Genomic DNA, 27283 nt, shown 5'->3' on the forward strand with positions numbered 1-27283 from the left:
AATAATTAGAATATTTGCATCAGCAGTCTACAGTAGGCCAGTTACAGTCTTCCCCTGTAGTATGATTTTTCTGCTCTAGGCACATTTATAGAGTTTAAAATGATTAAAGATGCCTATCCAAGACTCTAGGTGCCCTACCACCTCATTAATGATATAGTAAAGTTCCAGCAGCATTAGAGTAATTATTTTAACAGGAACTCAGCCAGCTAGCCACCTACAGAAATCCTTCCCACCCCTTCAGCATTATTGGGAGCATCCCTCAGCCTTCTCCAAACACCCTGTTGAACAAGTGTCTTTTGCAGCATGCCCAGTCATCAAGTTTGTGCTATTTTGGACCAAGTGTTGGGAGCAAGTTCCAGAATCTCTGAGCCCTCGTAAAGAATGCCCTGCCAGTCACCTCATCTGTTTTATTAAAAAGGGGATCAGATGAGAGCATCTCTGCTGATCATAGCTCCGGCTGTCTGCCATGGGGAGTGAGGTAATCTCTCAGGGAGGCTGATCCCGGGCTTGTTAGGGCTTTATAGATTGTAACCAACACCTTAAAATCCATCACGAGACCAAATGCAGATCCTGATCCACTGGTGTCATAGGCTTCCGGCAAGCTGCCCCACTCAGTAAGCAACCCCACTGTATTCTGCACCAGTTTCAGACTCCCAATGGCTTTAAGGTGTAGCTACATGTACATATGCCAGATTAAAAAAAAGCTGTCTGGTGTGATTTGAGATAACGCGAAACACACCACCTTAATTTAAAAGTACCTTATCCAGTTATTTAGGCCTCAAATTTTGGTATCCAAGAAATGCTTTATTAAGCAGTCAGATATCCTTCTGGTGAGCAGAGCATGACAGAAGTAAATCTTCCTGTAAACTTAATTTGTTTGGCCTTTTTAATTTTTAAATTATTTAATATTACTACAATAGAGGGAGATATATTTTTAAAGGCAAAAAGGGCAGTACGGCACCCGATTCCCCTTTGTACCTTAGAAAATCTTTCCCATGGATCCTAAATGCTGACACCACATAATGCATTGTCTGCATATATACAAAGCTATGTGTGTGCACCTCATACTGAATCTTAAACACGTGCACAGCTTTTGTTTAAAATGAAGGACCATAAGCATTCAGAATTCCATTGTCTGGCTTGAATCTTCTCTCTGTCCTGAAACCCCACTTGCAATGCTGAGATTGTGGCCATCACTCTAAAGGAAAGTATCCTGGAGATGTAAACTGTCTAATGAAGTGGTTCTCAACCTGTTTTCCATTGTGGGCCGCATATGCAGCTCTCTGTTTTATGTGAGCCACATCCACACAATATACATACATATGTACACACACACTACCTGTATGACCCTAAGGATGTCACATGGGCCGCAGCTGTGTGTTGATTGGGCCACGGGTTGAGAACTACAGGTCTAATGTTAAAACATAGCGGAACAGAGCGTCAAGTTGGTAACAACTCCTATCCCAGTGGGAGAAAAAGCATGAGAGCAAAATAGAAATTATAGCTACATCTGTATAATATACGTGATTCATATGTTTCAGATAACCAAAAATTGCCTCTTACGAAGCCAATTATCCAACTTGTTAAAAATTCAGATGGATTTTGTATTATGCACCTCTTTTTATACCAGTATAATATAAAATAAAATGTAATACATCTTTCATGTGAAGTGTATTCCAGAGTGCTTTAGAGAAAGGTATACTGTGTCTCAGTTTTCCCATCTGTGAAATAGGGATAGTGATACTGACGTTCTTTGTTAAAATGCTTGGAGATTTACTGATGCAAAGGGCTTTAAAAGGGCTTTGAGATATTATTAATAGTAATAATATTCACAAAGTTAGTAACACAGAAGAAGCCATAGAGGTAGTGACAAGGAGGGAAACTTTCAGATGTGGGATAATAGCTCAAAGACTTGTAGCTGATTCATAGTTTTGGGGGCGTGTGCTATCTCACTATGAACTGACATTTTTACACAATTTAATGGATTTTTTTTTAAAGAGGGTATTTTGTTTTTAAATATGATCCTGTGGTTCCTTTGTGCACACAACTCCCATTGACTTCACTCGAAATTATTCATGTGTAAGGATGTTCAGACAATAGTTAGTAAGTAGTGTTTAATTCGCTTATATTATGGAGGAGAAAGGCAGCGAGTTTCCTGAATGCTCAAATCCAAGCAGGGTCTTCCATTTCAAAGGAAATCTGTCCAAATTGTCTTGTGAAAGCGTAGCACATGGTTTCTTTTTCCAGTTATATTGTACGATAAATCAGATTGCATATTAATACAGATATTGAATTAATGTGTGCCCCGCTCTGGATGTGAAATCAGTGTAGCTCAGCAATACACTTGTATTGCACACTTCAGTAGCTGGTCTTGGAGAGCATGAATATGCGCCAGGTGTCAGAATAGCCCAATGTAGCACACGTTGCTCAAAAATCCTTGAGTCCATGCACCTGAATAAAGGCACTAGTCCATTGTATAGTAAAGCTAGTGTCAGAATTTCAGTATGCTATAAATAATTTTTATTACTGCCATTTGTATGAGAAGTTACCCTTCCTAGAATGTTAGGCCTGTGGTCTTTGTTTTTTTTAATCAAAAAAGGTGAGTGTTGATCTTGATCTTTATAGTGCAACTTCATGGGATTTATGTTCCATTGGGCTGCTTTATTCCTGAATATTCTTTATTTTTAACAAAACAAAATAAACTTCACCTGAAATTTGTCAAGAAATAAATCCTTCAGTCCTTCAAATCCCTTCCCTCCCCCCAAGGCCCTATCACTTCAAAATTCAAATAAACCAGTATTTGCATTCTGTGTAGTGGATTTTAAATTACTGGAGTGATCTGTCTGCATGTTAGCAGGCTTCAGTTTGAAAGTAAGTCATATGGAACTCTCAGTTGTTCAAGGCACATAATCCAGGGGGAGGAGATCCTCTTGTGGATGGAAATAATAAAAACTAAAGACAGTGCATAGTTAGATACAAATGCTCCAGAACTAGAAAGTTACACAAGTTCAGACATCATCCTTATTAGAAAAGGCATTACAGCAAAGGGTGGAAAGTGAAGGTAAGAATACCAAAGAATACCAAAGGTTAGATTTTTCTCTATTCCTTTAGTGATTTATTACTATGAGAAATCACTTGTTGATTGTTTACAGAGTCAGATTTTCAAAGCAGCCTTAACTCTACCTCCAAAACTGCACATAAAAGTTTTTCATACAAAGACCATTGCATATGTATATGTAAATACTTGCCTAATGTATGTGTGTAAAATGAGCTTTGCATATACAAATAGGTGTATGTAAAAATATGTATGTAATTTTTCAAGACAGTTATGAAAATTTAGCTTATGTTTATGAAACTAAAATAGGATTGTCTTCCATCAGTGTTAACCTCTCTTCTCTCCCCTACTTCCTGCACACAAATGATACAAATTAAGGTCGTCTACATCACAAACTTATATCGGTATAACGATGTCATTCAGGGGTGTGGAAAATCCACACCTCTGAGCGATGTAGTTATACCGACCTAACCCCATTGTAGACAGCGCTAGGTCAACGGGAGGGCTTCTCCTATCGACATAGCTACGGCTGCTCAGGGGGGTGGAGTGCCTACATCCACGGAAGAAGCTTTCCTGTTGGCGTAGGTAACGTCTTCACTAAACACTACAGCAGGGCTGTAAGTGTAAACAAGCCATTCATTACAAGAAATATTTTCTTCTGTTTTTCCTTTCTTTGGGAAATGTCTCACTTCTGTGAACTTTCAAAGTACTATCTTGAAAATTCTGAATGTATATATTAGCCAATGTTACTTTGATTTGGAATGTTTTTCAGTTTAAATAGAGTGATTTTTTCACAACACTAGAAGCAAGCAATTAAGACTTGTGTTTTTTTAACAAGCTGGAAATTTGTCATGCTTGCTTTCCACTTACTATAAAAATGTCCCTACACCAAAAACTGCTGAGCTTTGAATTGCACCAGGTTGTTACTGTGTGCATAAACTTTGGGATCTCTTGAATACAAAAGATGTGTTGTAAAATTACATTTTGTGGTTTGCATTTCTGCTCATCGCAAATCAGAGGCATGCCTCCAAAAAAAAAATTAAAAAAAATGTTTAATTAAAATAGGATTCATCTGTTATGATGATTGGGGCTAAAATATTTATCCAGAGGTTAAGGAAAACTGGAGGGAATGTGAGATCAATCCAACAAGAGACATGTAACATGAGGGAAAACACTACAGAATGATGAATAGGGCTCAGATCCTGCAATGAACTACATGCAGTTGATTGCTTGACTCAGAGCAATAGCCCTATGAAAGTGAATGGGACTCCACACACGAGCAGGGGGTTTCCCCGCAGAGCGTGTTACAGGATCAGACCTTAAGTTTTTGTAAGTTAGAGCTGGCCTGAAACGCCAAGTTTGGAAGCAGCTCCAAACTTCTCAGTTGTGTGGTTTCCAGTCAATCCTTCTCCACTTCAGATACCTTTGCGCCTCTCAAGCTCCTGATTGGAGATTTTCCATTAGCAGCCTCTGTTCAGCCTGCGTGTGTGCTCTATAAAACTTTGTGCTGAACACCGAGAGTGTATAGAGCTGCTCGGGCAAATCACCCTCCGATCCTTCTCTACCGCCTTGGTGTGAGAAGGAGCTGTAGTGTATCCACCTTGTGCATGCCATGACATGTTCTACTGTTGTTTTTAGTTAGTTTGGTGTTTCTAGTTAGTGTTAGTTTTAGTTAGTGCAGAATAAGTTAGATAACAGTGAGAGGTTTGGGTTTTATTCCTCTTCTTTTTTCAAGGGAATTTATCTGGCCTGTCTGGGCATGCCTGGCTCACCAGCTTTCAAATGCTGCCTCTCTTGTAGGGAGGCTATCCCAGTCAGCGACGGCCACTCTAAAGGATATCTATTGCTTGGGAGAGTCCCATATTGCCCAAAAGAGTAACTTCTGTGTAGCTCTCAAATCTGGATCATGGAAGAATTGGGGAACTAAATTTGAGGCTTCTGATGAGGGAGTGCTCTCTTCAACCTGCTTCCGAGTCAGGTCAGGAGACATCCCCAGTGTACATTAGTCTCTGGACAGCTCCAGTGCCCCTTTGGTTTGGCCTCCCCTAAGAGGGAGATGACTTCGGAGGACTCAGGGAAAGCTCCAAAGAGGAGGAGCTCAGTCTCCCACCACAAGTAGCTGGCTCCCAAAAGGTCCGTATCTCCTGCTATATCTCCAGTGTTGGAGGCCTTGACCTCTCAATTCAGTACCGTAGAGGTAAAGGACCCTTCTTCCGGTAGTGACGGGGCTGGGAGATCCTTGAGCGCATTGGGGAAGCAAGGCTCCAGCAGGCCCCTGCTACCATCTATGAAGGATAGGGAGGCCCAGATATACATTCCTCTAGATTGGCACCATCTACATTAGACTTTCCATCGGTGCCTTCTCACTCAGCATTGTCAGTACTGGCACAATCGAAGCACCAAGACACCTTTGGGCACGGTGCCTACGCGCTCCAGATCAACAGTACTATCCACCTCAGTTGCTGCGTCATTATTGACCCACCTGGCACCACAAGAATTTTGCTACTCCAGAGACCAGTCAGTTTTAGACAAGCTGGAGTCCCCAGTGCTTCTGGCTACTGAATGACTCTTGGTGTCAAGATCCAGCCACTGGATTGCCATTGCTCCCCAGTACCACAAAATTCTCCACCTTTTTCTACTGGGGCCTCCCCATTGGAGGACATTGAGGAGGATGAAGGAGACATTCAGTCACTCTCCTCTTTATCAGTATGGGGTTACTCTCCACATTAGCATAAGAAACCATATTTTGACAAGGATCCTTATCTGTGAGAGGAGTGGTGGGATCCTGGCTGCCACTCCCTCTCCCGCATAGGCCCTCCAGTGGCCATACTGGGATCCTTGGGCAGTGTATCGGCAGCCATTTGCCAAACCTGCAGCTCCATTATGCCACGAGGCTAGAGTTACACAGTCTCTTTTACCAAACCCCCAACATGAGAAGACCTTTGAATAGCGGGGGATGAGGGTGGATAAGGAAGCCACCCCTCAAACTTCTATTTCATCCTCGTCTCTGGACGAGGCAGTCATGCCTTCACCACCATCGATGACCAACTATTTTTGCCAATTCCAGGAGCTTGTGAAGAGCGTGAGAGGGGTAAACAGCATTACTCTAGGTCTTCCCCTTATGATAAGGATAAGAAGAGGCTATATCTTTTTGGACAAAAAGCTTACTCATCCATAACTCTCCAATTTCAGATCTCAAACCATCAGGTGATCATGGCCAAATATGACTTAACTAATTACAGTAAGGTTACAGCCCTTCCACAGGAGCATAGAAAACACTTTCAGGCCATCATCATGGAGGGTCAGTTATTAGCCAGAATGTTGTGGACACCACCGCCAGACCCATCTCCAGTGCCGTTGTTATGTGCAGTGTGTCATGGTTCCCAGGAGAGGTTCAGAATATTGTGAGGACCTTCTGTTATGTGGTGGTTGGAAGCTCTTCTCTGGGACTGCAGATGAGTCTCTCCACACACTGAAGGAGTTCCAGGCCATCTGGAGGTCTCTGGCTATATACACCCCTATTAACAAGAGGAGATTTAGCAGATCTCAGACTGCCCATAGATTGCACCCTGTCCAGTTTTCTGGATTTCACGAAACCACCGAACCCTCTAGAAAGAGAGACAGATTCTAGAGGAAGAGAGCTCCGAACCCTCCTTCTGCGAGCACCCAGTCATCATTGAAACAATAATTTTGACGGGTTTGTCAAGGGTTCAGTTCCTCCCTCACCTCTAGTTTGCAAGCTGCAACCGTTCACCCATATTCCGTCTTTTGGAGACCACCTTTCCCATTTCAAACAGTTTTGGTGGCATATTACAATGGACAAGTGGGTCCTGGCAGCTTATCACATTGGGCTATCCCACCCACTTTACTTCAGGGGCCCCCTCTCATGAGGCTATACTGAGGCAAGAAGTGAACTCTCTTTCTCTCCTCACAGGGGAAAAGGGTTTTACTCAAAGTATTTTTTCATGCTAAAGAAGGATGGAGAATGGAGACTGATCTTAGATCTGAGAAGACAGAACAAATTCGTAATCTCTCAAGTTCATGATGGTGACACTGGCTGCTATAATTCCTTCTCTAGAGGCAGGAGATAGGTGTCCTGTAAGTAGAGGGCCAAAAACCAATATCCATACAGCGATACATCCTGCACACAGGAAATATCTACATGGTCCAGGATCATTTTCAATATGAAGTACTTCCATTCAGTCTCTCTCTAGCTCCAGGATGTTCTCAAAGGTTATAGTGGTAATATCTGCTTACCTTCATCGAGATGTGAGTTTAGTTTTCCCATATCCCAATGACTGGCTACTTAAGGGCTGATCTTACGAAGCAGTACAGGCTTCTTCTCAGATGGCCTTTCTCTCTTTCAAGGATTGGCTCTCCAGCGAAACATACAAAAAAATCCACCTTAGGTCCTGTACAAAGAATACAATTCATAGGAGGGTACTTGGATTCTTTGGCAATCAGGGCCGTCCTTCCCACAGACAGATTCATAACTTGAGCAGATCAGTTCACGGTTCCCCTCCAGGTGAAGAACTCCCTAGACTGGTAGTAAAATCAACTCAGTGTCTGCACAGGTGTCTCTTTCATCCACCCAGCTCGAGCAATAACTGTGATAATGGGCTGTTGGGTAGGGGAACACACCTCCATACCCTCACAACGGTCACCTCAGGAAACCAGTCTATAGGTCAGCCTGTTGGAACTGAAGGTGGTCAGGAATTTTGCCTTCACTTCTCCCCCCTCCATCAAGGGCAAATCAATACGGACAAATCAGTGACCGACAATGTGGCTTGCATGTTCTATATCAACAAACAAGGAGGAGCAAGAGGCCCCTCTCTGTGTGCCAAAGCTATAAAGTTATGGAACTGTTATGTTAGCCCATCAGATTTAGAAGTCAGCTGTTTTCCTTCCTGGAAGCTGGAACGTCATAGCTGATATGCTCAGCAGGGGAGTTTCTCCCAGGACTACGAATGGGAGTTGGACTCGGATTCTTCATGGGATATTCCAAAGGTGGGGACTTCCACAGGTGATTCTGTTTGCCACATTCAGCAACCAGAAGTGCCCACTATTCTGCCCAAGAGTAGGCCTAGGTCACTATTCTTTGGGAGATGTGTTTCTCCTTCCCTGGACTTAAGGGCCTTTTCCACGCATTCCGTCCACCACTTCTAATACTAAGAGTGATTAAAAAAAAGGTCAGACAGGACAAGGTCAGGGTTACTCTTACAGTATCAGTCTGGTTGAGACAGGCTTGGTATCCTCAATGCTTCATGTGTGTGTTCAACCAGCATTCAGGCTTCTGACCATCCCTCATCCCCTGTCTTAGGATGCAGGTTACATGCTTCATCTCATCCTTAGGGGTCTCCCACCTCCAAGCATGGCTCTTAGATGGTTCACAGGATTAGAATCCACTTGCTCGACAGGAGGACAACATGTATTACTAAACAGTAGAAGGGAATCGACTTGAATTACTTCCCTTCAGAAATGGAAAAGGTTCAACTACTGGTGTCGCTGTTGTGTGCCTGTATCCTCTTCACTCCCAACCATCTTGTATCACCTGCTGGATGTGAAAAAATCAGGGTTATCAATTAACTCTGTTAAAGTTCATCTGGCTATAATATCAGTATTTCATCCCCCGCTAGAAGGGTTTTCCATATTTGCTGATATTTTGGTTAAGGATCCTACTCCTTCTTGGGATCTCAATCTGGTACTTAGGTACCTCAAGGGACCTCCATTTGAACCTTTGTCAACTTACTTCTTGCTTCACTTATCTATGAAGACGGCCTTTCTAGTAGCTATCACATTGGCCACCAGGGTTGGGGAGACGGGGGCCTAGATGGAAGACCCCCCCCCCCACCATCATTTATGGTCTTTTTCAAGGACAAGGTCTCTTTTTATGGCCACACCCTAAATTCTTACCCAAAGGGCTGTAGGATTTTCGTCTTAACTAGGCCATTCTTGTACCAGATTTTTTCCTTAAACCACATTAATCGCAGTGGGAGACCTCTTTTCATACTTTACATGTGAGATGGGCATTGGCCTTTTACCTTGATAGGACCAAGCAATTTCGGAAATCACCTAGATTATTTGTCTCGATCTCAGAGAGATCCAAGGAGTCTGTGATTTCTACATAGAGACTTTGGAGGTGGATCTCTGGGTATATCGTTACTTGCTATGATGGAGCCAGTGTTCTGCCTCCCCCAAAAGATAGTGGCACACTCCACCACCAGGCAACTTCCAGAGCTTTACTCAAGAACATCCCCGAATCTGAGATATGCAGAGCTGCTCCATGGGCCTCAGTGCATGCTTTTTCTAAACACTGTCCACACTGTCAGATCTGATGTTGTGCTTGGTTCTGCTATATTGTCTTCAGTCTTGGACTTGCTTCCAAAGCTCTCTCCTCCCTGTGAGGATGCTGCTCTGGAGAGTCACTTGAAGGGATGCTACTAGAAGAAGAAGGTTACCCACCTTGTGCAGTAACTGTGGTTCCTTGAGATGTGTGTTGCTATGGGAGCTGCACTACCCTCTCTCCTTCCCCTCTGCTTTGGACTGTTCTTTGTTGGACATTCAGGTAGAGAAGGAGCTGAGGGAAGATCACCTGTGCAGCTCTGTACACCCTGAGTGTATGGCACAAAGTTATGTAGAGCGCATGCAGAGGCCAATTGGACACTGCTAACAGAAAATCTCTGATTAAGGGCTCAAGAGGCGCATGTGTACTTGAAATGGAGCACCCACAGGGGGACACATCTCAAAGAACCACAATTACTGCACAAGGTGAATAACCTCTTCTGACTGTAGGCTAAGAACTTTAATGCCAAGTAAATGAGGAATATCAGAAGTCCAGAATAAAGGAGGCCTCTCACCAGTGCACATACGCGTGCGTGTGTGTGTGTGTAAAATATTTAATTAGAAATATAAGAATTAAAAGTCCACAAAGCTATTGATCAAGAAAAATCCTCAAGGAATAAATCACTCTTATTTCTGTTTAAACCACAGTTGATAGAGGAAAAAAAGTGTATAGAACTCTGAGAAAGCCATTAATATTGAGAATGGCTAACTACCACTTCCAGCTTTAAAAGGTTCGCTCCCAAGGATTTAATTCAGTTTGAGAGGAGATTAGGAAATTACTGATGCTCCAGTGGGTGAGAGGTTTTGAGAAATACCAGTAATGATTCTTCCTCCTAATCCTGAGATGAGGTGGGTCGTCACGTTGTGAAGACAATTGCTCTTATTAGCACCCCAAAATGTCATACCAGATGCCATCAATGATGACCCATGATTTTGTGAGATTCAGCACAGATGTTCTTGCTCTGATATCCAAAAATTTCTCTGAGAAGTATAACCTGTTGATGATCTGAAGAAACTGTTCTTGATGGGAAGTGATGGTGTGGGATAATTTAAAAAGAGAACATCTGGGCACTTGCCTCAGTCATTTCTTTGATGTAATGATAAAAAGGCAAAAGAAGAACTGGAAGTTGATGGCATAGACCTGGGCAGTGATGCCAGATGTGGCATGAGGACAAAAATAATAATTAGCATTTTAATAACAAGGAGTGTTCTGCAGTCTCCATTTCTTCTAGGACTCAACTGTTGGACATTTGTTCAGCTATGTTAGAGAACCTTAATTTTGCCTTGCAGGGGGTCAGTTTGTTACTGAATCAGAGCTCTTGTTGCTATGAAACACAATATATTTTTGTTTCTTGATTGCCTGGTATGAAGCAGTCATAGTCTAACTTTCCATTTACAAATCTTGCAAACATTTTTATTGCATACATTTGTAAGATGCCCTCTGTTATGGTGTCCTGGAATATTTTACATGGCATAAACTGGGGTCATTAAATATAAATACATACACTTAAAGAGAGTCAAGTTTGTATTCTATTAAATTTCTGCTTAATTTACATTCTGGTATCACAGTTTTGGAAAAATTTGGAAACATTTTTCTGGAGTCTACCACAGTGACCATGTGTAAAATGAGGTGGATAACTTTTTTGGATTTGAGTTGGAAGCAGTGAACAGATGGCAGATTAGCAGTGGAGGCTGTTGTAAAGCATAAGGGTTAATATATAAAATTAAAAATGTGACTTTTAAAAAGCCCAGATACTTACGTGTCTGGTGATTTACAGACTCGAGGTTATTAATGTTTCATGTTCTCTCTCTTCTATTTCACAACCCTAGGCAAAAGGTTGTGGAAGGGAGTCTCACTCACCCATTTGCGCTGACATTGTCTGGAGAAACGTTGTATTGGACAGACTGGCAGACTCGCTCCATTCATGCCTGTGACAAAAGGACCGGAGAGAAAAAGAGAGAAATACTGAATGCACTTTACTCACCGATGGACATCCAAGTCTTGAGTCCAGAGCGGCAGCCATACTGTATGTTTCAGGTTTTTCTGTAATCTCTCTAACACACTGTATAATATTATTGGTTTTGGTGGAGAAAAATGTTACTAATAAAAATGTTAGTGTGAATTAGGTCTGATAGCTTCAAAGGGTCCAAAATAAATTAGATGCTAAACTTTCCAGGAAATTTAATGGGAGATTGGGTACTTAGTGCCTTCAGTCGTCTTCAAAAATCCCAGCTTGAATTATGTTACATTTTGGTAACATAAACCGAGGTCCAGCAGAACAATTAAGCAACTGTGTAATTTTAAATACGTGAGTTCCATTGAGGTCAGTGGGGACTACTCATGGGCTTAGTTACATATGTTAATTGCTCTTCTAGAACTGGGACATACAGACCTAGTCATGTATCAGAGGGGTGGTAGCCATGTTAGTCTGGATCTGTAAAAAGTGACAGAGTCCTGGGGCACCTTATAGACTAACAGAAGTATTGGAGCATAAGCTTTTGCGGGTGAATACCCACTTGCGCTGTGGTTGGCCTCCAGGGAATAAGGTGTATCCCAGAATGCTTTTATAAATTACTCTCTTTGTTTTGTTATGCAGCCTCTCTTTGTTTTGTTGTGAACGAGCTCCGATCGGAGCTCCGTTCTGTACCTGGCTGTAAACAATCAAATGAGAGTCAGGCAGGGAGAGTGAATGAAACAGAACGGAGCCGATCGGAGCTCCGTTTGAACTGCTTATCTATAAAAACAAACACTGATCACAGCAAACAGGAGCTATCTGTACCTGGCTGTGAACGATCAAATGAGAGGCAGGGGAAACAGTGTTGGATGCAGGCTGTTAGGGTTCGCAAACATTTTGTGATTTTTCCAATCTCTCTTCCCCGCTCCCTGTCACAGTACACCACAGGGAGTGAGTGAAACAGGGGGGAGTCCGTGTTGGAGGCAGGCTGTTTGCAATTAGAGTTAAGACTAAGGGCTCATGAACATTTTGTGATTTTTCCAATCCAGGAAGCTAACACACAGTGTTGGCTCCAAAAATCCATTCTCTCTATCTTCCCCGCTCCCTGTCACAGTACACCACCCTCCACCCCCCTCTTTTGAAAAGCACGTTGGTGCACTTGAATGCTGGGATAGCTGCCCATAATGCAGCACTCCCAACAGCGCTGCAAATGCTCCAAATGTGGCCCACACACCAGCGCTGGTAGCTGTGAGTGTGGCCACACACCAGCGCTGCTCCTACACAGCTGGATGACCAGCGCTGCAAACTACCAGCGCTGCAAACCGTAAGTGTAGCCATACCCATAGAGGGGGATTGGGAGGATAACTTGGTTAAATGGGAGCTGCAATGCAAGCCCTTTTTGTGTTTGCACTTTGCTCCTTCATGATGTTTAAATTCAGCCTCATAAGCTCATTTGCTTGCTTGAAATTTCCTTCAAATGTGACGCCTGTTGCAGTGGTTTCTAAGAGAATTTGGCTGGCAAGTGAGAGTAGGGCCAAACCAGGATTTAGTCTGGACAGAATGTGTTCTTAAAACTTGTTTTCCTCCATTGACACTGGTTGACCAAAGAGTATGTCTATACTCAGGTTTTTTGCCCAACATTTCCCACAGTCACTACTGAATGCTAGTGTAGACAAGGCTCCAGGCAACCAACAATGTATTTAAACACCATGTCCGCTCATCCTGCTTGTATTACGTCTATATGACACATTGCTTAAATGTTACATTGGAAAAATCCCTAGTGTAGATGAGGCTTGTTAGAAACTTTTATCCAGACAAAGGTAAGGCTCTGGGGTAAGACCAGTAAGCTCATTTTACCCTGTGACCTTTGTTAGGATTTTAACCTCTGGTATCTGGAGATTAATGGCAGGGAATGTTAGCTCTGTCCATCTTATTTAAAAAAAAAAAAGCAATAAGAAGAATTTAACACATTGTATTCCTTATGGTATAAGGAATTAGAGAGTTGTTTTTTTTTTTTACAGGGGAGATTTGATTCTAGGTTATTGCCAATGTGTGACCACAATTTCATGAGTTAACATCACAACTTCAGTGCTCCAGAATGGGCATAATGGAAAGATCTGTGCTGCTGTATGTAACAAACATTGGGGCCTATATTCTTACCTTTATACTGTATGCGTGGAGTTCCCATCAATATCATTAGTGGGAGTTCTTTGCAGAGGATAGAGGAGGGAATATGTCCCATTGTATGTGTTGTGTTTTGGAGAGCTGTTAGCCCATGTTCTTCCACTGTTGTCCTGGGAGTAGTAGTTTGGGGACCTTGTTGTGGGTGTTGGAGCGAAGCACATAGGGCACTGATTGAATTAGACCAGAAGGGAAATATGCATGTAATTTAGCTCTGGGGATAAGTATCATGTGTCTTCACCAGAAGCTCTGCCTTCTGGGGTTACTCTTAAATTTAACCAAACTGAAAGGTTTGTTCCCTGAATGTAATGCTGTGGTTTTTAAGGTAGTTTTAGGAAGGCAGTAAACAGGCTTGAAGTAAATCAAAGGAATTTGGGATCTGCTTAGTTGAGAAACAGGTGTAAGATTTCAGTGGCGGTTGTGAGGTATGTGTAGTACCACCGCAGATCCCAGAGCTCCAGATGGTAGAGTGTGTGTGTGTGTGTGTGTGCTGAATTCTTGTCATTTCTCTGAGCTGAGAGAATGTCCCACCCTTGGGTCACAGTATTTCTGGACCAGTAGCAAGGAAAACGTGGTGCATAGGGAAATAGCATCTGCTGGAAATAGCTCAGATGCCATTGACTTCACTGGGATCAGGTTCAGATTCCTCCCCCTCTTCTTTTGCATGGCTCTCAATGGAAGTAACGAACAAACCAAATCACCTCAGCTCTTTTATTAACAGCTTCAGAAAACCTCACAGAACTTGACAATGCATTGAGCTGTGCATAGCTGCAAATTATATATCTGTGCTCGCATGCGCGCACATGCACATACACTATACAGTGTGTGTGTGTGTGATGTGGGTGATTTCTGGGCAGTCATGGGCAGCTTGCAATCATTCAAACATGGCAACGTTCTCTGGAATTATTTAAATAGAGGGTTTGTATCTCTTATGGTCTTATTTATTCCAGTTAAAGTTAAGAGATTTTTTTCAGTTTATTGCATTTGCATTTTCAAAACTGTTTTAAAAAGAGGTGGCAGGGCAAGAGGGGGAGAGGGAAAGGTTCAGAGGTTTGTAGCCTCTTTTCCTAAAATGAATGAAAATGCAAGATATTGCCCTGTTTTCCCCCACAGTGTCAGATGTTTGGAGATGCTAGAATGCTACACCTTTGTGAAGGATTTTGGGTCTGAAAAGGTTTTTCACTACCACCACAATGTAGCAACCTTTATTTACCCCCTCCTTTCCCCCCTCAAAAGTCCTTCTCCTCATATCATGCTGTTTGGTTATAGAAAAACGTTATTTTAGTTTGCCAAAGTGACTTTGTTAGGTGCCTTGATTATTTCGTGCCCAACAGAAAACACATTTCAGGAACCTGATATTCAGAAAATGCTGAGCACCTGCCCTTTGAAAATCAGGCCCCTTGAATTATCTCAAGTTGGGCACCTAGGAATAGAGGCACCCACAATCACCAGTCACTTTTGAAAAATTGTAGTTTTATAGCTCATTTATCCTTTAGTGCTAAGGCTGGGCACAACTGGATGGGAGTGGTGATGTCTGTATGGCAGGTATGGATTGCAGTACATAGTGGTCTAGTTGGACTTTGTCACTCTATAGAGAAATAAAATAAATTCCAGTTCTTGTGATTTCTTGAAGTTCATACTCCCTGCGAAGAAAACAATGGAGGCTGCTCTCACCTCTGCCTGCTATCTCCCAGAGACCCCTTCTTCACCTGTGCCTGTCCCACTGGAGTGCAGCTGGAAGATGATGGCAAGACCTGTAAAGCAGGTAAGGCTCTTCTTGTCTTTCTACAGTAGCAGTGTTGGCTGCTTAATAGTTCAATATTAAGGACTGAATAAAGAGGGTCTGTTTGAGATGTTCAGATCTAAGTCAAAATGTTTAAGATAAGGATGCTATGATTCCATAAACAACATGCTCAGCTCTTTGGGTATGGATGGAATAATATATATAGTTGGATAAGCAGCTGCACCAATTCTTGGAAATAGCTCCCATACCATTTTGTTTATTCCCTTATAAAACACGTCTGCATTTCAAGTGCAGGACCTTCTGTCTGGTATGTATGAAGAGAAACTAGGTATCTTGTAGGTAAAGCATTGGACTGGGATCTGGATTCAGTTCCTGCCTCTGCTACATATTTCCTGTGTAACCTTGGTCATGTCACTTACAGTCTGTGTACACAGAAAGTTATTCTGAAATAACTTTTCCTGATTAACTCCATGTATGGAAGCTCTTATCCCAAATTAATCAGAAATAGTCAATCCTCTTTAAATTTACACCCTGCCTTATTCCAAGTTAAGGGCCTTGATCTAGGGTTTCCTAAAATGTGGGGCATGCTTCCCAGCATAGGAACAGAGGATGTAAAGCGTTAGTTAACAGGGCGCGGATGGACCTCCCAAATGTTCTCCAGAAGTCTCAGCTTTTGTTAAAAACAAAAGTCTCTAGCTATTATGGTTGCACAGAAAAGCTTAAAAATATCACCCAAGTATAACAAATGCAGTAATATCTGCCTGAGTTTGCAGAGAGTCTGAAATGTAAGCTCTGAAGTGTGGATGACCCTATTCAAGTCAATGGGTACTAATTCAGATCCCACTGATAACTAGTCCATTGCTCTTCAAAACATGAATGGAAGGAGAGAGAGGATCATATGTGGAAAGTCTACATATGTACTCTGACTGAGGACTTCACTGTTTGAAATCATGCTAAATAACCAGGTTGAGTAGGCCCTTAATAACATACCAGGGTTGAAGAGGGGCTTGATTGGCTTAATTTTCTGGAATTTTCCCAATTTCTCTGGGGAGTGGAGGGGCTCAGCGTTCACAAATTTAGGAGACAATTTTTGTGCCTGATTTTCAGAAGCACTGAGCATCCATGTCTCTAACTGATGTTAGTGAGAGCTGCAAATGCTCACCATCTTTCAAAGTTCCCCATTTGGATCAAAGCTTCCCTCTTGTAAAATGGGAATGGTAATACTTCTCTGCTTCACAGTAGCGCTGGGAATAAATGCGCCCTCAGGTACTATGGGGATGCTGCACATATAAGTACCCACATAGCTAGGCTGTGTTGCATCTATCTTTTCCAAAGTAGAGGCCAATGATTCCCTTCAGTTTATTGCTAGTGTGGGAAGTGTAGAAATATCTGTTGTAATTCTGAGTAGTGGCTCAGGCTGTGGTTCTCAATTTGTGTCCCACTGACTATTAATGATTCACAGAACCCTTCTGAGTGGTCTATGCAGATGCTTCTGTCACACTTGGTGTCGTATTCCATCTTTAGTGGCACGGCAGAGTGCTTATGTGTGCTTTTCTGAAGTGAGGCCCATTGGAGGGAAGCCATTGCAGGACCATGTTTGTCTCAGCTGGGCAATGGACTTAAGGGCAGAGGTTTGTTCCCTTGTATTCATTGGCCAGTAGTTGCTGCTGTGATGGAAGAGCAACTCAGCTGTTACCTTTTGGCTGTGTCCTAAAGAACAATGCTTTTGACGTGTTTTGGGAACTCATGTGACAGGACAGTTGCTTGAATTGTGTTACTCTGCAGTTAAGCCACTGTGCCAATCTCAGATTTAATTAGTTATAATGGAATGATCCATACAGAAGAATGCCAAATTAAGATTTAAACCAGTAATGCCATTTCTCTACTGCTGAAGATGAATAGTCCCTTTCTTCCTTCTGGGACAGCTCTTTGTGGAGAGATGTATGAGGTAATTATGCTCTGAAATTTTCATCACTCTGCCTCATTCGTGTTTTCATGCATTATGTTTAATTTTAAAAAGTAAGGCAAGGCTTTGTGCCAGAAGTCTTGTGAAATTTGCTCTCTTAGACAATGTGGACTAGAGAAAATTATCTAAGTAAGAAACTAGAGAGAGATTGATCGCATGATGAAATTCCAAAGTTAGATGTGAGATGCCACACATGAGGTTTACTTAAGAGGCAATAGGTGGGGGCTAATAGTACAACAGTAGCTGTGTTTCAGTAAAGTATAAGTCACACCGTTTGTTGGAAAACCTTGATTTTATTATTCAGGAAGTTTGACTTTTAAAAAGTGAATTTAATATTTATAAAAATGAGAGATTAACATTACTAGCTAGAGCCGAGAAATAGTGCTTAGTGCTAGCTTCTTGCATGCACGGTTCAGCCAATGAACCTCAGTCCTGGACTGAAAGACTTGCTGCTATCATAGAATTGGGGGCTTTTAGCATATCTTGCCAATGCGCGCAGTAGTGCAATAATTTTCTGATGCTGGTTAATATCCACTGGCATTACGATAAGCTCAACAAACTCCTTTCACTTGTGCAGTAAGGCAGGATTTGAACCCAAGTCTCCAGGGTTGAAAAGCCATTTTCATTAACTCTTCCTGCTGTATTTGAAATGCTTCCAAGGTAATTCTTGCATCTGCTGAAAGACCTTTATTTTTCCCTTTGCAGTGTAAGAAAGATTTAAAAACATTGCTGAATGTTCAGGACAATACTCATACAGATTTGTTTTTGGCAGTGGTAAACAGAGCCCTTGTGCATTTAGCACTTTGGCTAATGGCACAAAAATAACGGACTTTTTAGACTATACTTGTACCTTTCCATTGTTGGGCCAGACACTGTCAAGGATTTTCTGTCAAAAGGGAGCAAAAAATTTGGATGGGAACAGGAAATTTTTGCATAAGAATGTGGCCTTTTGGTTCAGTTTTATGGATTATTTCTTTCCCAAGCTCTGCATCTTTTGTGATCCTGTGCGCCTTATGCCATCGTCCACGTGTTTCTCTTTCCACTCTTATTAATTAACTCCTTGGTGGCAAGAAGCTGACTTTTTATTCCTTGCATGGATTCTTGGAGTAGATAACGGTAGTACCAGGAACTGTGAACATGAAAGAAATAACCATGTCTCCGTTTTGTTGCTTATTAGTTTCGGTAAAAGTTTCAAAAGTGCCAAAGTCGCTTAAGACTGGAAGTCCCAATCACTGTCAATGGTATTTTTGGGATAAAAAGGGAACTCTAAATCCTGAAAGAGAGTGTTTGCCTGGGGAGTTATACTGCATAGCTATTGCCATGTAGTTGTACTGTATAGCTATGCTGATAAGTTTTCCTGTGTAGACAAACCCACAGGCTCCTAAATCACTTAAGCACCCCTAAAGATTTTACCCTTTGAGATTAGGAGAATACACGTATGTGAGAACTATGGGTTCTGCAGTTCTTTGTTGAGACAGTGTTGTCTGGGGGGAATGAGCCCAGGGTTGGGAATTGGTAGATCCTGAGTTCAAGTTGGGGCTCTGCCACTGACTTGCTTGTGACCCTGGGCAAACTATTTCATCTTTGTTTTTACCCTTCTGTAAAATGAGGATAATGCTGCTTTACCTACCTACCTTACAGAGGTGCAGTGAAGATTAACTAGTTAATGCCTGTTCAATACTTTGTCCATGTAAAGTGCTATATGAATGCTTGCTATTTTTATCTTTAGAATGTCCATTTTCTCATGTTACCATTCTGGAATTGGGGGTGAGGTTGTAATGTCACAACAAAACGGTAAGATAAGTTGTGATTAACTTATGTTAGGTTCTTTGTCACTACTTTCTGTTGAGAAAATGCTGTGTATGCTGCTCATGCCGATATTACTAAACAGTTTAAAAAATGTAGATGCCTTTGTCCCAAATATCACAATCAAAGCTAGTGGGATAAATTACAAGTCAATTTTGAATGTTACATAAATGGGAGTAAAATAGAGAACCACAAGATATAACATGTATTCAGTGAGATGCTGATAATTTTTTGATTAATACTATGGTGCATCTATAATTGTTGCTATTCTGCAGAGTCCGTAGGTGAAATGTTTATTATTCTCTTGTTTTTCCTTTCTGTATTGTGTTTTACTTGTAGCTTGGTTTTCCTCTTATATTTCCAGCTCTATACAGTTACATTATTTGACAAATCAAAAAATCATAAAAAGATTCCAACTCTGTGGTGGATGCCATTTATTAATAATAATAAATATAAAATATGTGGAGAGTTTGGAACTCTGACACTGAGCACAATAAGCTGTCCAGGAAAGTGTAGTTCAGGGGTCGGCAACCTTTCAGAAGTGCTGTGCCGAGTCTTCATTTATTCACTCTGATTTAAGGTTTCGTTTGCCAGTAATATATTTTAATGGTTTTAGAAGGTCTCTTTTTCTATAAGTCTATAATATATAACTAAACTATTGTTGTATATAAAGTAACTAAGGTTTTAAAAATGTTTAAGAAGCTTCATTTAAAATTAAATTAAAATGCCGAGCCCCTGGACCCGTGGCCAGGACCCGGGCAGTGTGAGTGCCACTGAAAATCAGCTCGCGTGCCGCATTTGGCACATGTGCCATAGGTTGCCTACCCCTGGTGTAGTTGCTTAAAGTGTTGTTTGCTGCTTCAGTGTTGCCTCATTCCAGGCATAAGAGAATAAAAGTCTGCTTTGCCTTGTTTGTGTATGGTGTTTTCTTTATTCATTGACAGCATGACAAGTGCTTCCTAGCACCCAGAGAACCGCTGTGTAGAAGAGTCTGCAATACAAGAACAGGTTTTGGTTTTATGTTTTTAAAAGGGAAAAAAGCCACATGTAAAAGTTAAAACAAAGCCCGAGTCACCTGAAACTTTTGCAAGGATATGATTTCCCTCTTGCCCCCTCCGCATCACCCCAGGCCACCAAAGCGGAATTGTAAAGGCACAATGTGCAATGCTTGAAAAGTATTTGAAATCTGGTTTCCAGGTATGAGCAGTTTGATGCCCGAAAGGAACAATTTTAACCAAGTTATGAACAACTGAAAAAAGGATTTGGAGTGGAATGCCAACCGTAACTGTATCTGGGATTTGAACAGTTTATGGAATGTGGATTCTATTAGAAGCAAATGCTGTAATAAAAGAAGTTGAAAGAGGCTGACTTGACTAAAAAGATGTGCTTAAATAATTAGTACAGTAACTTACTATAGAGTAATATTTTATCCTCAGTAGCCAACACAATGCTTTTATTGTATTAATATAAGCAGCTTTTTTTAGATTTGGTGGGGGATGGGTAGGGTAGGGTTTTTTTTTGTAAATATCTTTACATCACTAGACTGAAAAATTGGGTTAAATTTTCAGACAAGTTACGTATGGAATTCTCACCTTAATTACATAAATTTTCTGAGCAGAAGGGGCCATCATTGTCATCTAACCGGACCTTTTGCATAACACAGGCCATAGGATTATACCCAATAATTTCTGCATCAAGCCTATAACGTCTGCTTGAGCTATACCATACCTTTTAGAAAAAAGTTCTAGTCTTGATGTAAAGATTCAAAATGCATGTGTAATTGCATCTAATTAGCCTTTCACTCATGCAGTTACTCAAACTGCATGCTTATCTTAGGTCTACCTTTTAACTCTTCAAGTCCTTATTTAAGTTACTTTCTGACATGAATGATTAGAGCCCTGAAAAGCAAGTTCTCCTTTCCCTTTTCTTAAGAGACATTTTATAAACATACATATTCTACACCTCTCTTCAGAGCAAAGCATAGTTTGGATCAATTACCACTACAATCCAAGAGTGGCAAACAGGCTGTTGGAAAGGCAAACATGAGCAGTTTTGAAGTTGGAAAGGCAAACATGTCTCAGTTTTGAAGTTGGAAATGTTGGGTAATTTTCTGTTTGCAGCCTGATCCTTTCAGTGCTATGTTGAATCATAACAGTGCTGAATTTAATGCTTGTATTTAAAACGTCAAATTTATAATCTCCTTCTTTAGAAACAAAAGTGTTTTAATCTCTGAGTCACAAATTGATCACTCAGGATTCCTTTCAAGAAGCTCTCCTCTCTTCTCCCTCACTCCCCAGAGGGTCCCTGGATGAAACTCTTACTGGGTTGTTTTGTTGATTTAAAAGTAGTTTAAAATTTTAGGAAAAAGCCAAGCAGATACCTTCATGGCTTATGTTGTGTCTTTGATAGGGGGAGCCATTTGTCCCTCTTACTCTGTATTGCAAACAGTTCTGAGAAGTAGTATAAATCACAAGGGATCTGAATACAGTGAGGCATTTTTTAGAATGGATTCTTTCTCCTCATCCTTACAGGCTTCCTTCTCCTGAATTGCTTTCTCTGCTGTGGTGCATGACAAGCAAGAGTTGCATGTCCACTTTTACTACCACTCTGGCACTCCAGTTTTCTGTTGCTGTTCTCTTATCATAATGACTCCTGTTGCCATCCTTCCTTGTAGTGTGGTCCTTCCTTCCTCCATGTGACGTAGGCAGAGTTGCACTCTCAGAATGTTGAACATTTCTTTTGTGGCTTGTTCACATGACTCAGTTTAATGATGTTCAAATGTGATTGTGAAGAGAGTAGATCGTGGCATAACGTGTTCAGCATTGTCGGCTAATTGTGATTAAACCCTGGTCCCAGTAGGGTCCCACACTCAAATGCCACATCCATATCCCCATCTCCTTCCAAGATTGGGTTCCTTTTTATAAACAGTGTTCAGCTGCCTATAACTCTCTCAGTTCTGGAAAATGCATCTTTTCTTTTTTGCAGTCTTTAGTGTTGTTGGCATACAAATATTGCTGCTGGCTTTTTACATAAACTTTAGAATTTTCATCTTTTCCATAAAATTGGGAATAGCCCGTTTTCCTCATAAATGGTCATTTTAACGTCTTCATTTCTGTTCTTCCCCAAAGTGGCCCTCTTCTTTCACAAGCTTGCTTTGCTATTTCAAAGGATCCCATTCTCATTGCAAGATAATTTCTTAAATCTTCTGATAACTGAAGCTACAATTGGCTTATATGGTAACTAAAATTACTTTTATTGAATAAAAAACCCAAAGCTATAATAACAAAATAGATCAAGTACAGAGTGAATGGCCTTTTGACGAGCTGCTACCCAATTTGCTTGTTTAGCTCAGTCTGTATTCCGCTTGTAACTAACTTGTAAATTAAAGGTGTAGTAACTAGAAAACAGCCCAGATCCTCAGCTGGCATAACTTAACATGGCTGTATTGACTTCAGTGGAGCAAAACTAGGTGAGAATTAGCTCAGAGTCAAAATAGCTTCTTGACATTACAACACAAGTTTAAAATATTATTTTCACTTTCAGTAAGTTGATACATTGTATTTTGTTTAACAATACTGTAGCAAATTATTTTGTTAAAGTATTTCTGTGAAAATGTGTATTAACCATATAACTTCATTACAATCGTTGCTCAGCTTAACTGATACATATATCATTAGTTTTTGATCTGTTTTATTAAATTAATGTAAACATAAGATTCATTCCTTTCTTTTTGTGTCTAGATATTTCAGGAGGAGGAGTTTCAGGTTTCTTCAAAGATGAGTTGTTGTTTTTTTTTGTTATCCTACAGGATGTACATATTTGGTGCTCTCATATTAGGCAGTTGTGTTGCCACTCCTTTTTATCTATCCATCTATGACTAGGAGATTTTTTGCATTTCTAGAGCCTGTTTTGTCATGAATACTGTTTTTATAATGAGTTCTTTCTGAGTTTTTGTTTCACCAACTAATCCAGAGTCATCGCCAGGTAAATGTCAATACTTGGTTAAATGTGGTATCGTAGTATTTCATTTAGTATTGTGCAAAATTTCCCCAAAGGAAGAATTCTGTGTATTTATTTGGGCATTCTAAGCTTTGACCTAAACAAATTGTAGGATGTCCAGTATATACTATTTATTCTCTTTCTTTGCATGGAAAGCCTTCAGAATTCTTACCCTGTTTATAGTGACTGAAGGCAGAAGCAGATCTGTTGCTGAAGGCAGGGTGAGAGTGGCCATATTGTTGAAGGCCCTATAGGTTTGGTTTTGTCCTAGCAGCTGTAGGCAGGTTCAACTTTGTAACCATTTTCTACTGTGTTATATTACATCTAATTTAACATAGCCCCCGTGCCTGTTATCTCAAGCAGAGCCTTAACAAATGTAGCCGTGTGTTATATAAAATAGAGCTAAAGTGAGTCCTTGGTGGGAGAAAAAGCTAAGAACACATCACATCAGCACACTTCACCAGCCACTAGCTTTTAGTGCTAATTCCAGGCCCTAGTCTTTATCTTTAAGGCCCTCATCAGCTTGGGACCCAATTTAATCAAAAACTATGTCTTCATTCATGACTTTCCAAGACAGCTGTGCTCCTTTGGGACAACATGCCTGACATTGCCCGGGGGAAGCTCTCAGGAGCCAGGGGGCTTGATTACATAATGATCTCCCAGAGGAGATACATTTGGTTATTCTGACTGATTGGCTAAAAATCATTCACACATCTCGTATGTGCTAAAACACCCCTTTATCTCCCATTATGCACCCACTTCTTTGTTCTGCCTTTTATTTCATAAGCTCTTTGGGCTGCAGGGTCTGTCATTTGACTGTGTACAGTGCCTAGAACATTGGGGTCCAACACGATTGAAGCCTCTGGCCGCTGCTACAATATAAATTTAAATAAGGGTAGGTCCATACTTACCCGCCGGGTCGACGCGGAGAGTTCGACTTCTCGGAGTTCGAACTATCGCGTCTAATGTAGACGCGATAGTTCGAACTCCGAACGCGCTCCCGTCGACTCCGGAACTCCACCACCGCAAACGGTGGTGGCGGAGTTGACGGGGGAGCCGCGGAGTTCGATCCCGCGGTGTCTGGACAGGTAGGAAATTCGAACTAAGGTAGTTGGACTTCAGCTACACTATTCGCGTAGCTGAAGTCGCGTACCTTAGTTCGACCCCCGACCCCCGTAGTGTAGACCAGGCCCAAGACTGAGACTATCTTCAGAGAATGCAGGAGATTGCAAAAGCTCTTCTGTAATAACCAAAGACAAGGAATTACAACAGCACAAACAAGAAGAAAATAAGTGCCCCGTGAAATAACAGTAAGGAAAAGCTACTGAACCGAGAAAGGTGAACAGCAAAAGCCTGCTATGGACAGCTTTACTTTATTATTGAACACAGACAAGAATAAAGACCGTTTCTGGCTCAGAGTTTGCACACCAAAAGACTCTATGTGAATCTTAGTTCAGGTATGGGAGAAGTGCCAGAGACTCCATGTAGTCCTCTAGGGACTTGGCTATAGCAGTATAAAACCCAAAGATAGATAAATAATGATGCTATGGTTATTGCTGAGATAGTCCACCCATTCTAAGTCTCTAATTTTAGGAGCTTATAATGTAAAAAACAAGCAAAAAACCCTTTCAAGTTGAAACTTTTCATATTTAGTCTTAGCTTAGAGGTTAGTTTTTCTGGGTAAAGTTGAATAAAATATTTCCAACATTTTTGGGGGGTGGAGGAGCCTACTTGCACATGATCATTTTTAACTTGAGGGTGATGTCCTAACCCCACTGAAGTCAATGGCAAGACTCTCCGGGTCAGAGAAGCCAGGATTTTTGCCCAAGAGTGTGTTGGATACTTTCTGCTGCCCTTGGATTACTCACAAGTGGCTTGTTTGTAAAATTCCTTGCTTGGCCCTGTATGTAACCTCGAATGAGGGAGAGTCTGCTTTACTGTGCTTGGGGGAAATCATTGGTTTATAAATTAGTTATGAATGTTTGAAAATCATGTACTGAGAGCACAGTAAACACTTAAGTGTCGTGCTATGAATGTTTGTATAGTGCAGATATTTGTGTGAAGGCCTCATGGCTTCCAGTCATTCTAGCTAACTTCACAATCAAGAATAAGGCTGAGGTGAGAGACTGAGGCTTGAATTCTCAGTTACGCTGAGCTCCGTCAACATGAGGCAGTTATACCAGTAATAAGGTAGGGTATGAATTTAAGCATTATTATTATACACCTCTACCTCGATATAACGCTGTCCTTGGGAGCCAAAAAATCTTATCGCATTATAGGTGAAACCGTGTTATATTGAACTTGCTTTGATCCACCGGAGTGCACAGCCCCGCCGGTCCCCCCTCCCCCCGGAACACTGCTTTACCATGTTTTATCCAAATTTGTGTTATATTGGGTGCCGTTATATTGAGGTAGCGATGTACTTGTATAACTCCCTGATGTGGACACTCTTATTCGGGAATGAGAGGGCCTTTTTTCCAGTTTAGCTTATGCTTTTGAAGTGCTTTAAGCTAGGCTGAAAAGAGGTAAGTGTCCATGTGGGATGTTATAGTGGTATAACTATAATTATATCCTAATAAAATTATGCTAGTATAACTGGAAAAATCTGCCATGTTGACAATCCTAAGACACCATTTGCATTGTAAAGTGGGTGCAAATTATGTTTACACTCACTTTAATGTACACCCACTTTACGGACATTTTACATTACCAGAGGAGTGTAAAAATGCTTAAGAGTGTGTCTGCACTACAGTGGCACAGTTACAGTGGAAGGGTTTCTGTCAATGTAGGTAATTCACCTCTCTGAAAGGTGGTGGTTAGGTTAACTGAAGAATCCTTTTGTTGATCTAGCCGTGTCTGCATTAGGGGTTAGGTCAACCAAACTATGGTGCTCAGGGCATGACATTTTTCAGCCCTGAGTGATGTAGTTAGGCCAACCTAAGTTTTAGCTGTAGACGAGTATATATGAGAATTTTTGAGACCTTTTTCATACCACCTCTAAAGTGGACCTGTATAATTAAGGAAGTGAGGATTGTTCAGAATGTTTTCCCTGCAACAACTGCTGGTCTTTTCCAATGCATCCCATGCACATCAGTCTATAATACTAAGCCGATGATGTAATAAACTCCGATGATGATGAAGGTGTAAAATATACCAAGATGTTTTATACATTGTGGAGGTTGTAACTTGAGGGTCAGTGCCCAGCTCCTTGATAAGGAATGCTGTACGTGTCTGGTTTGAATATGCCTAATCTGATTTAGTTTTGTGAATTAAGTAGGATGTAGCCTGTTCAATGCATAGATGGGAGCTGTTGTTTCTCCCATCAGCCCCAATGAAAAATGGAGTATGTGCTGTATGAGTGTCTTATGAACCAAAGTAGAGTTTTACATACTGCCAACAAGAAAGCTGGTTCCCTAGTAATGCAGTGGATAAAAGTCCTGCTATTGAGTGCAGATCTCCCAAATGTATTTTTGTGTGGATGATACTGGAATACATTATTTAAAAATAAGGATAAACTTTCATTGGATGTCTACTAATTCAGCTAGCTCCTTGTAGCCTGCACTGCCCGTATCCAGCTTTAATTCATGCTTGTCTGAGTGTATTTATTCTTTTGATAAGATGATCCAGTGGTTAGAGTGCTAGTCTGGGAGTTGGGGAAACCGGGTTGAATTCCCTGCTCCACCACAAACTGCCTGTGTGACCTTGGGAAAGTCACTGAGGGTATGTCTACACTGCAAAGAAAAAAACCTATGGCTCTGACTCTCAGAGCCTGGGTCAATTAACTTGTGCTGGTGGGGCTCAGGCTGCAGGGCTAAAAATAGCAGTGTAGATGCTCCTGCTCCAGCTAGAGCCCAGGCACTGAAAGTTGGTGGGGGGGAAGGGTCTCTGAGCCCACGTGAGAATGCCTACACTGCTATTTTGAGCCCTGCAGCCAAGACCTGTGAGCTCAAGTCAACTGACTTGAGCTCTGAGATTCGGTGCTCCAGGGTTGGCTGGATTTCTTTTTGTTTGTTTTTTTGTGATGTAGACATATTCTCTGTCTCTGTACTTCAGTTCCCCATCTGTGAAATGGGAATAATAGCACTTTCCTACCTCACAGAAGTGTTGTGAGGACTAATATATTAAAAATCATGAGATGCTCAAGCATGGGGGCCATGTAAGTAGCATAGAGAGAGAGGTTTTCATTATTGCACATTATAGCCTTTGGTCAAGATTTTCAAAAGTGAGTAGAGATT

The 27283-nt window shown here is 41.3% G+C and overlaps 1 protein-coding gene across 2 annotated transcripts in view; it reads left to right on the forward strand.

Annotated features, from left to right (window-relative positions):
• The window catches only part of LRP5 (LDL receptor related protein 5), a 280925-nt gene that overhangs the window by 98287 nt on the left and 155355 nt on the right, over nt 1-27283 (forward strand). For both annotated transcript variants that reach the window (XM_045014021.1, XM_045014022.1), the window contains exons 4-5: nt 11228-11424; nt 15167-15298. In XM_045014021.1, the coding sequence (XP_044869956.1) occupies nt 11228-11424; nt 15167-15298 (329 nt within the window). The remainder of the gene's footprint in view (nt 1-11227; nt 11425-15166; nt 15299-27283) is intronic.

The sequence above is a fragment of the Mauremys mutica genome, chromosome 4, assembly GCF_020497125.1.
Source record: "Mauremys mutica isolate MM-2020 ecotype Southern chromosome 4, ASM2049712v1, whole genome shotgun sequence".
NCBI classification, from domain to species: Eukaryota; Metazoa; Chordata; order Testudines; family Geoemydidae; genus Mauremys; species Mauremys mutica.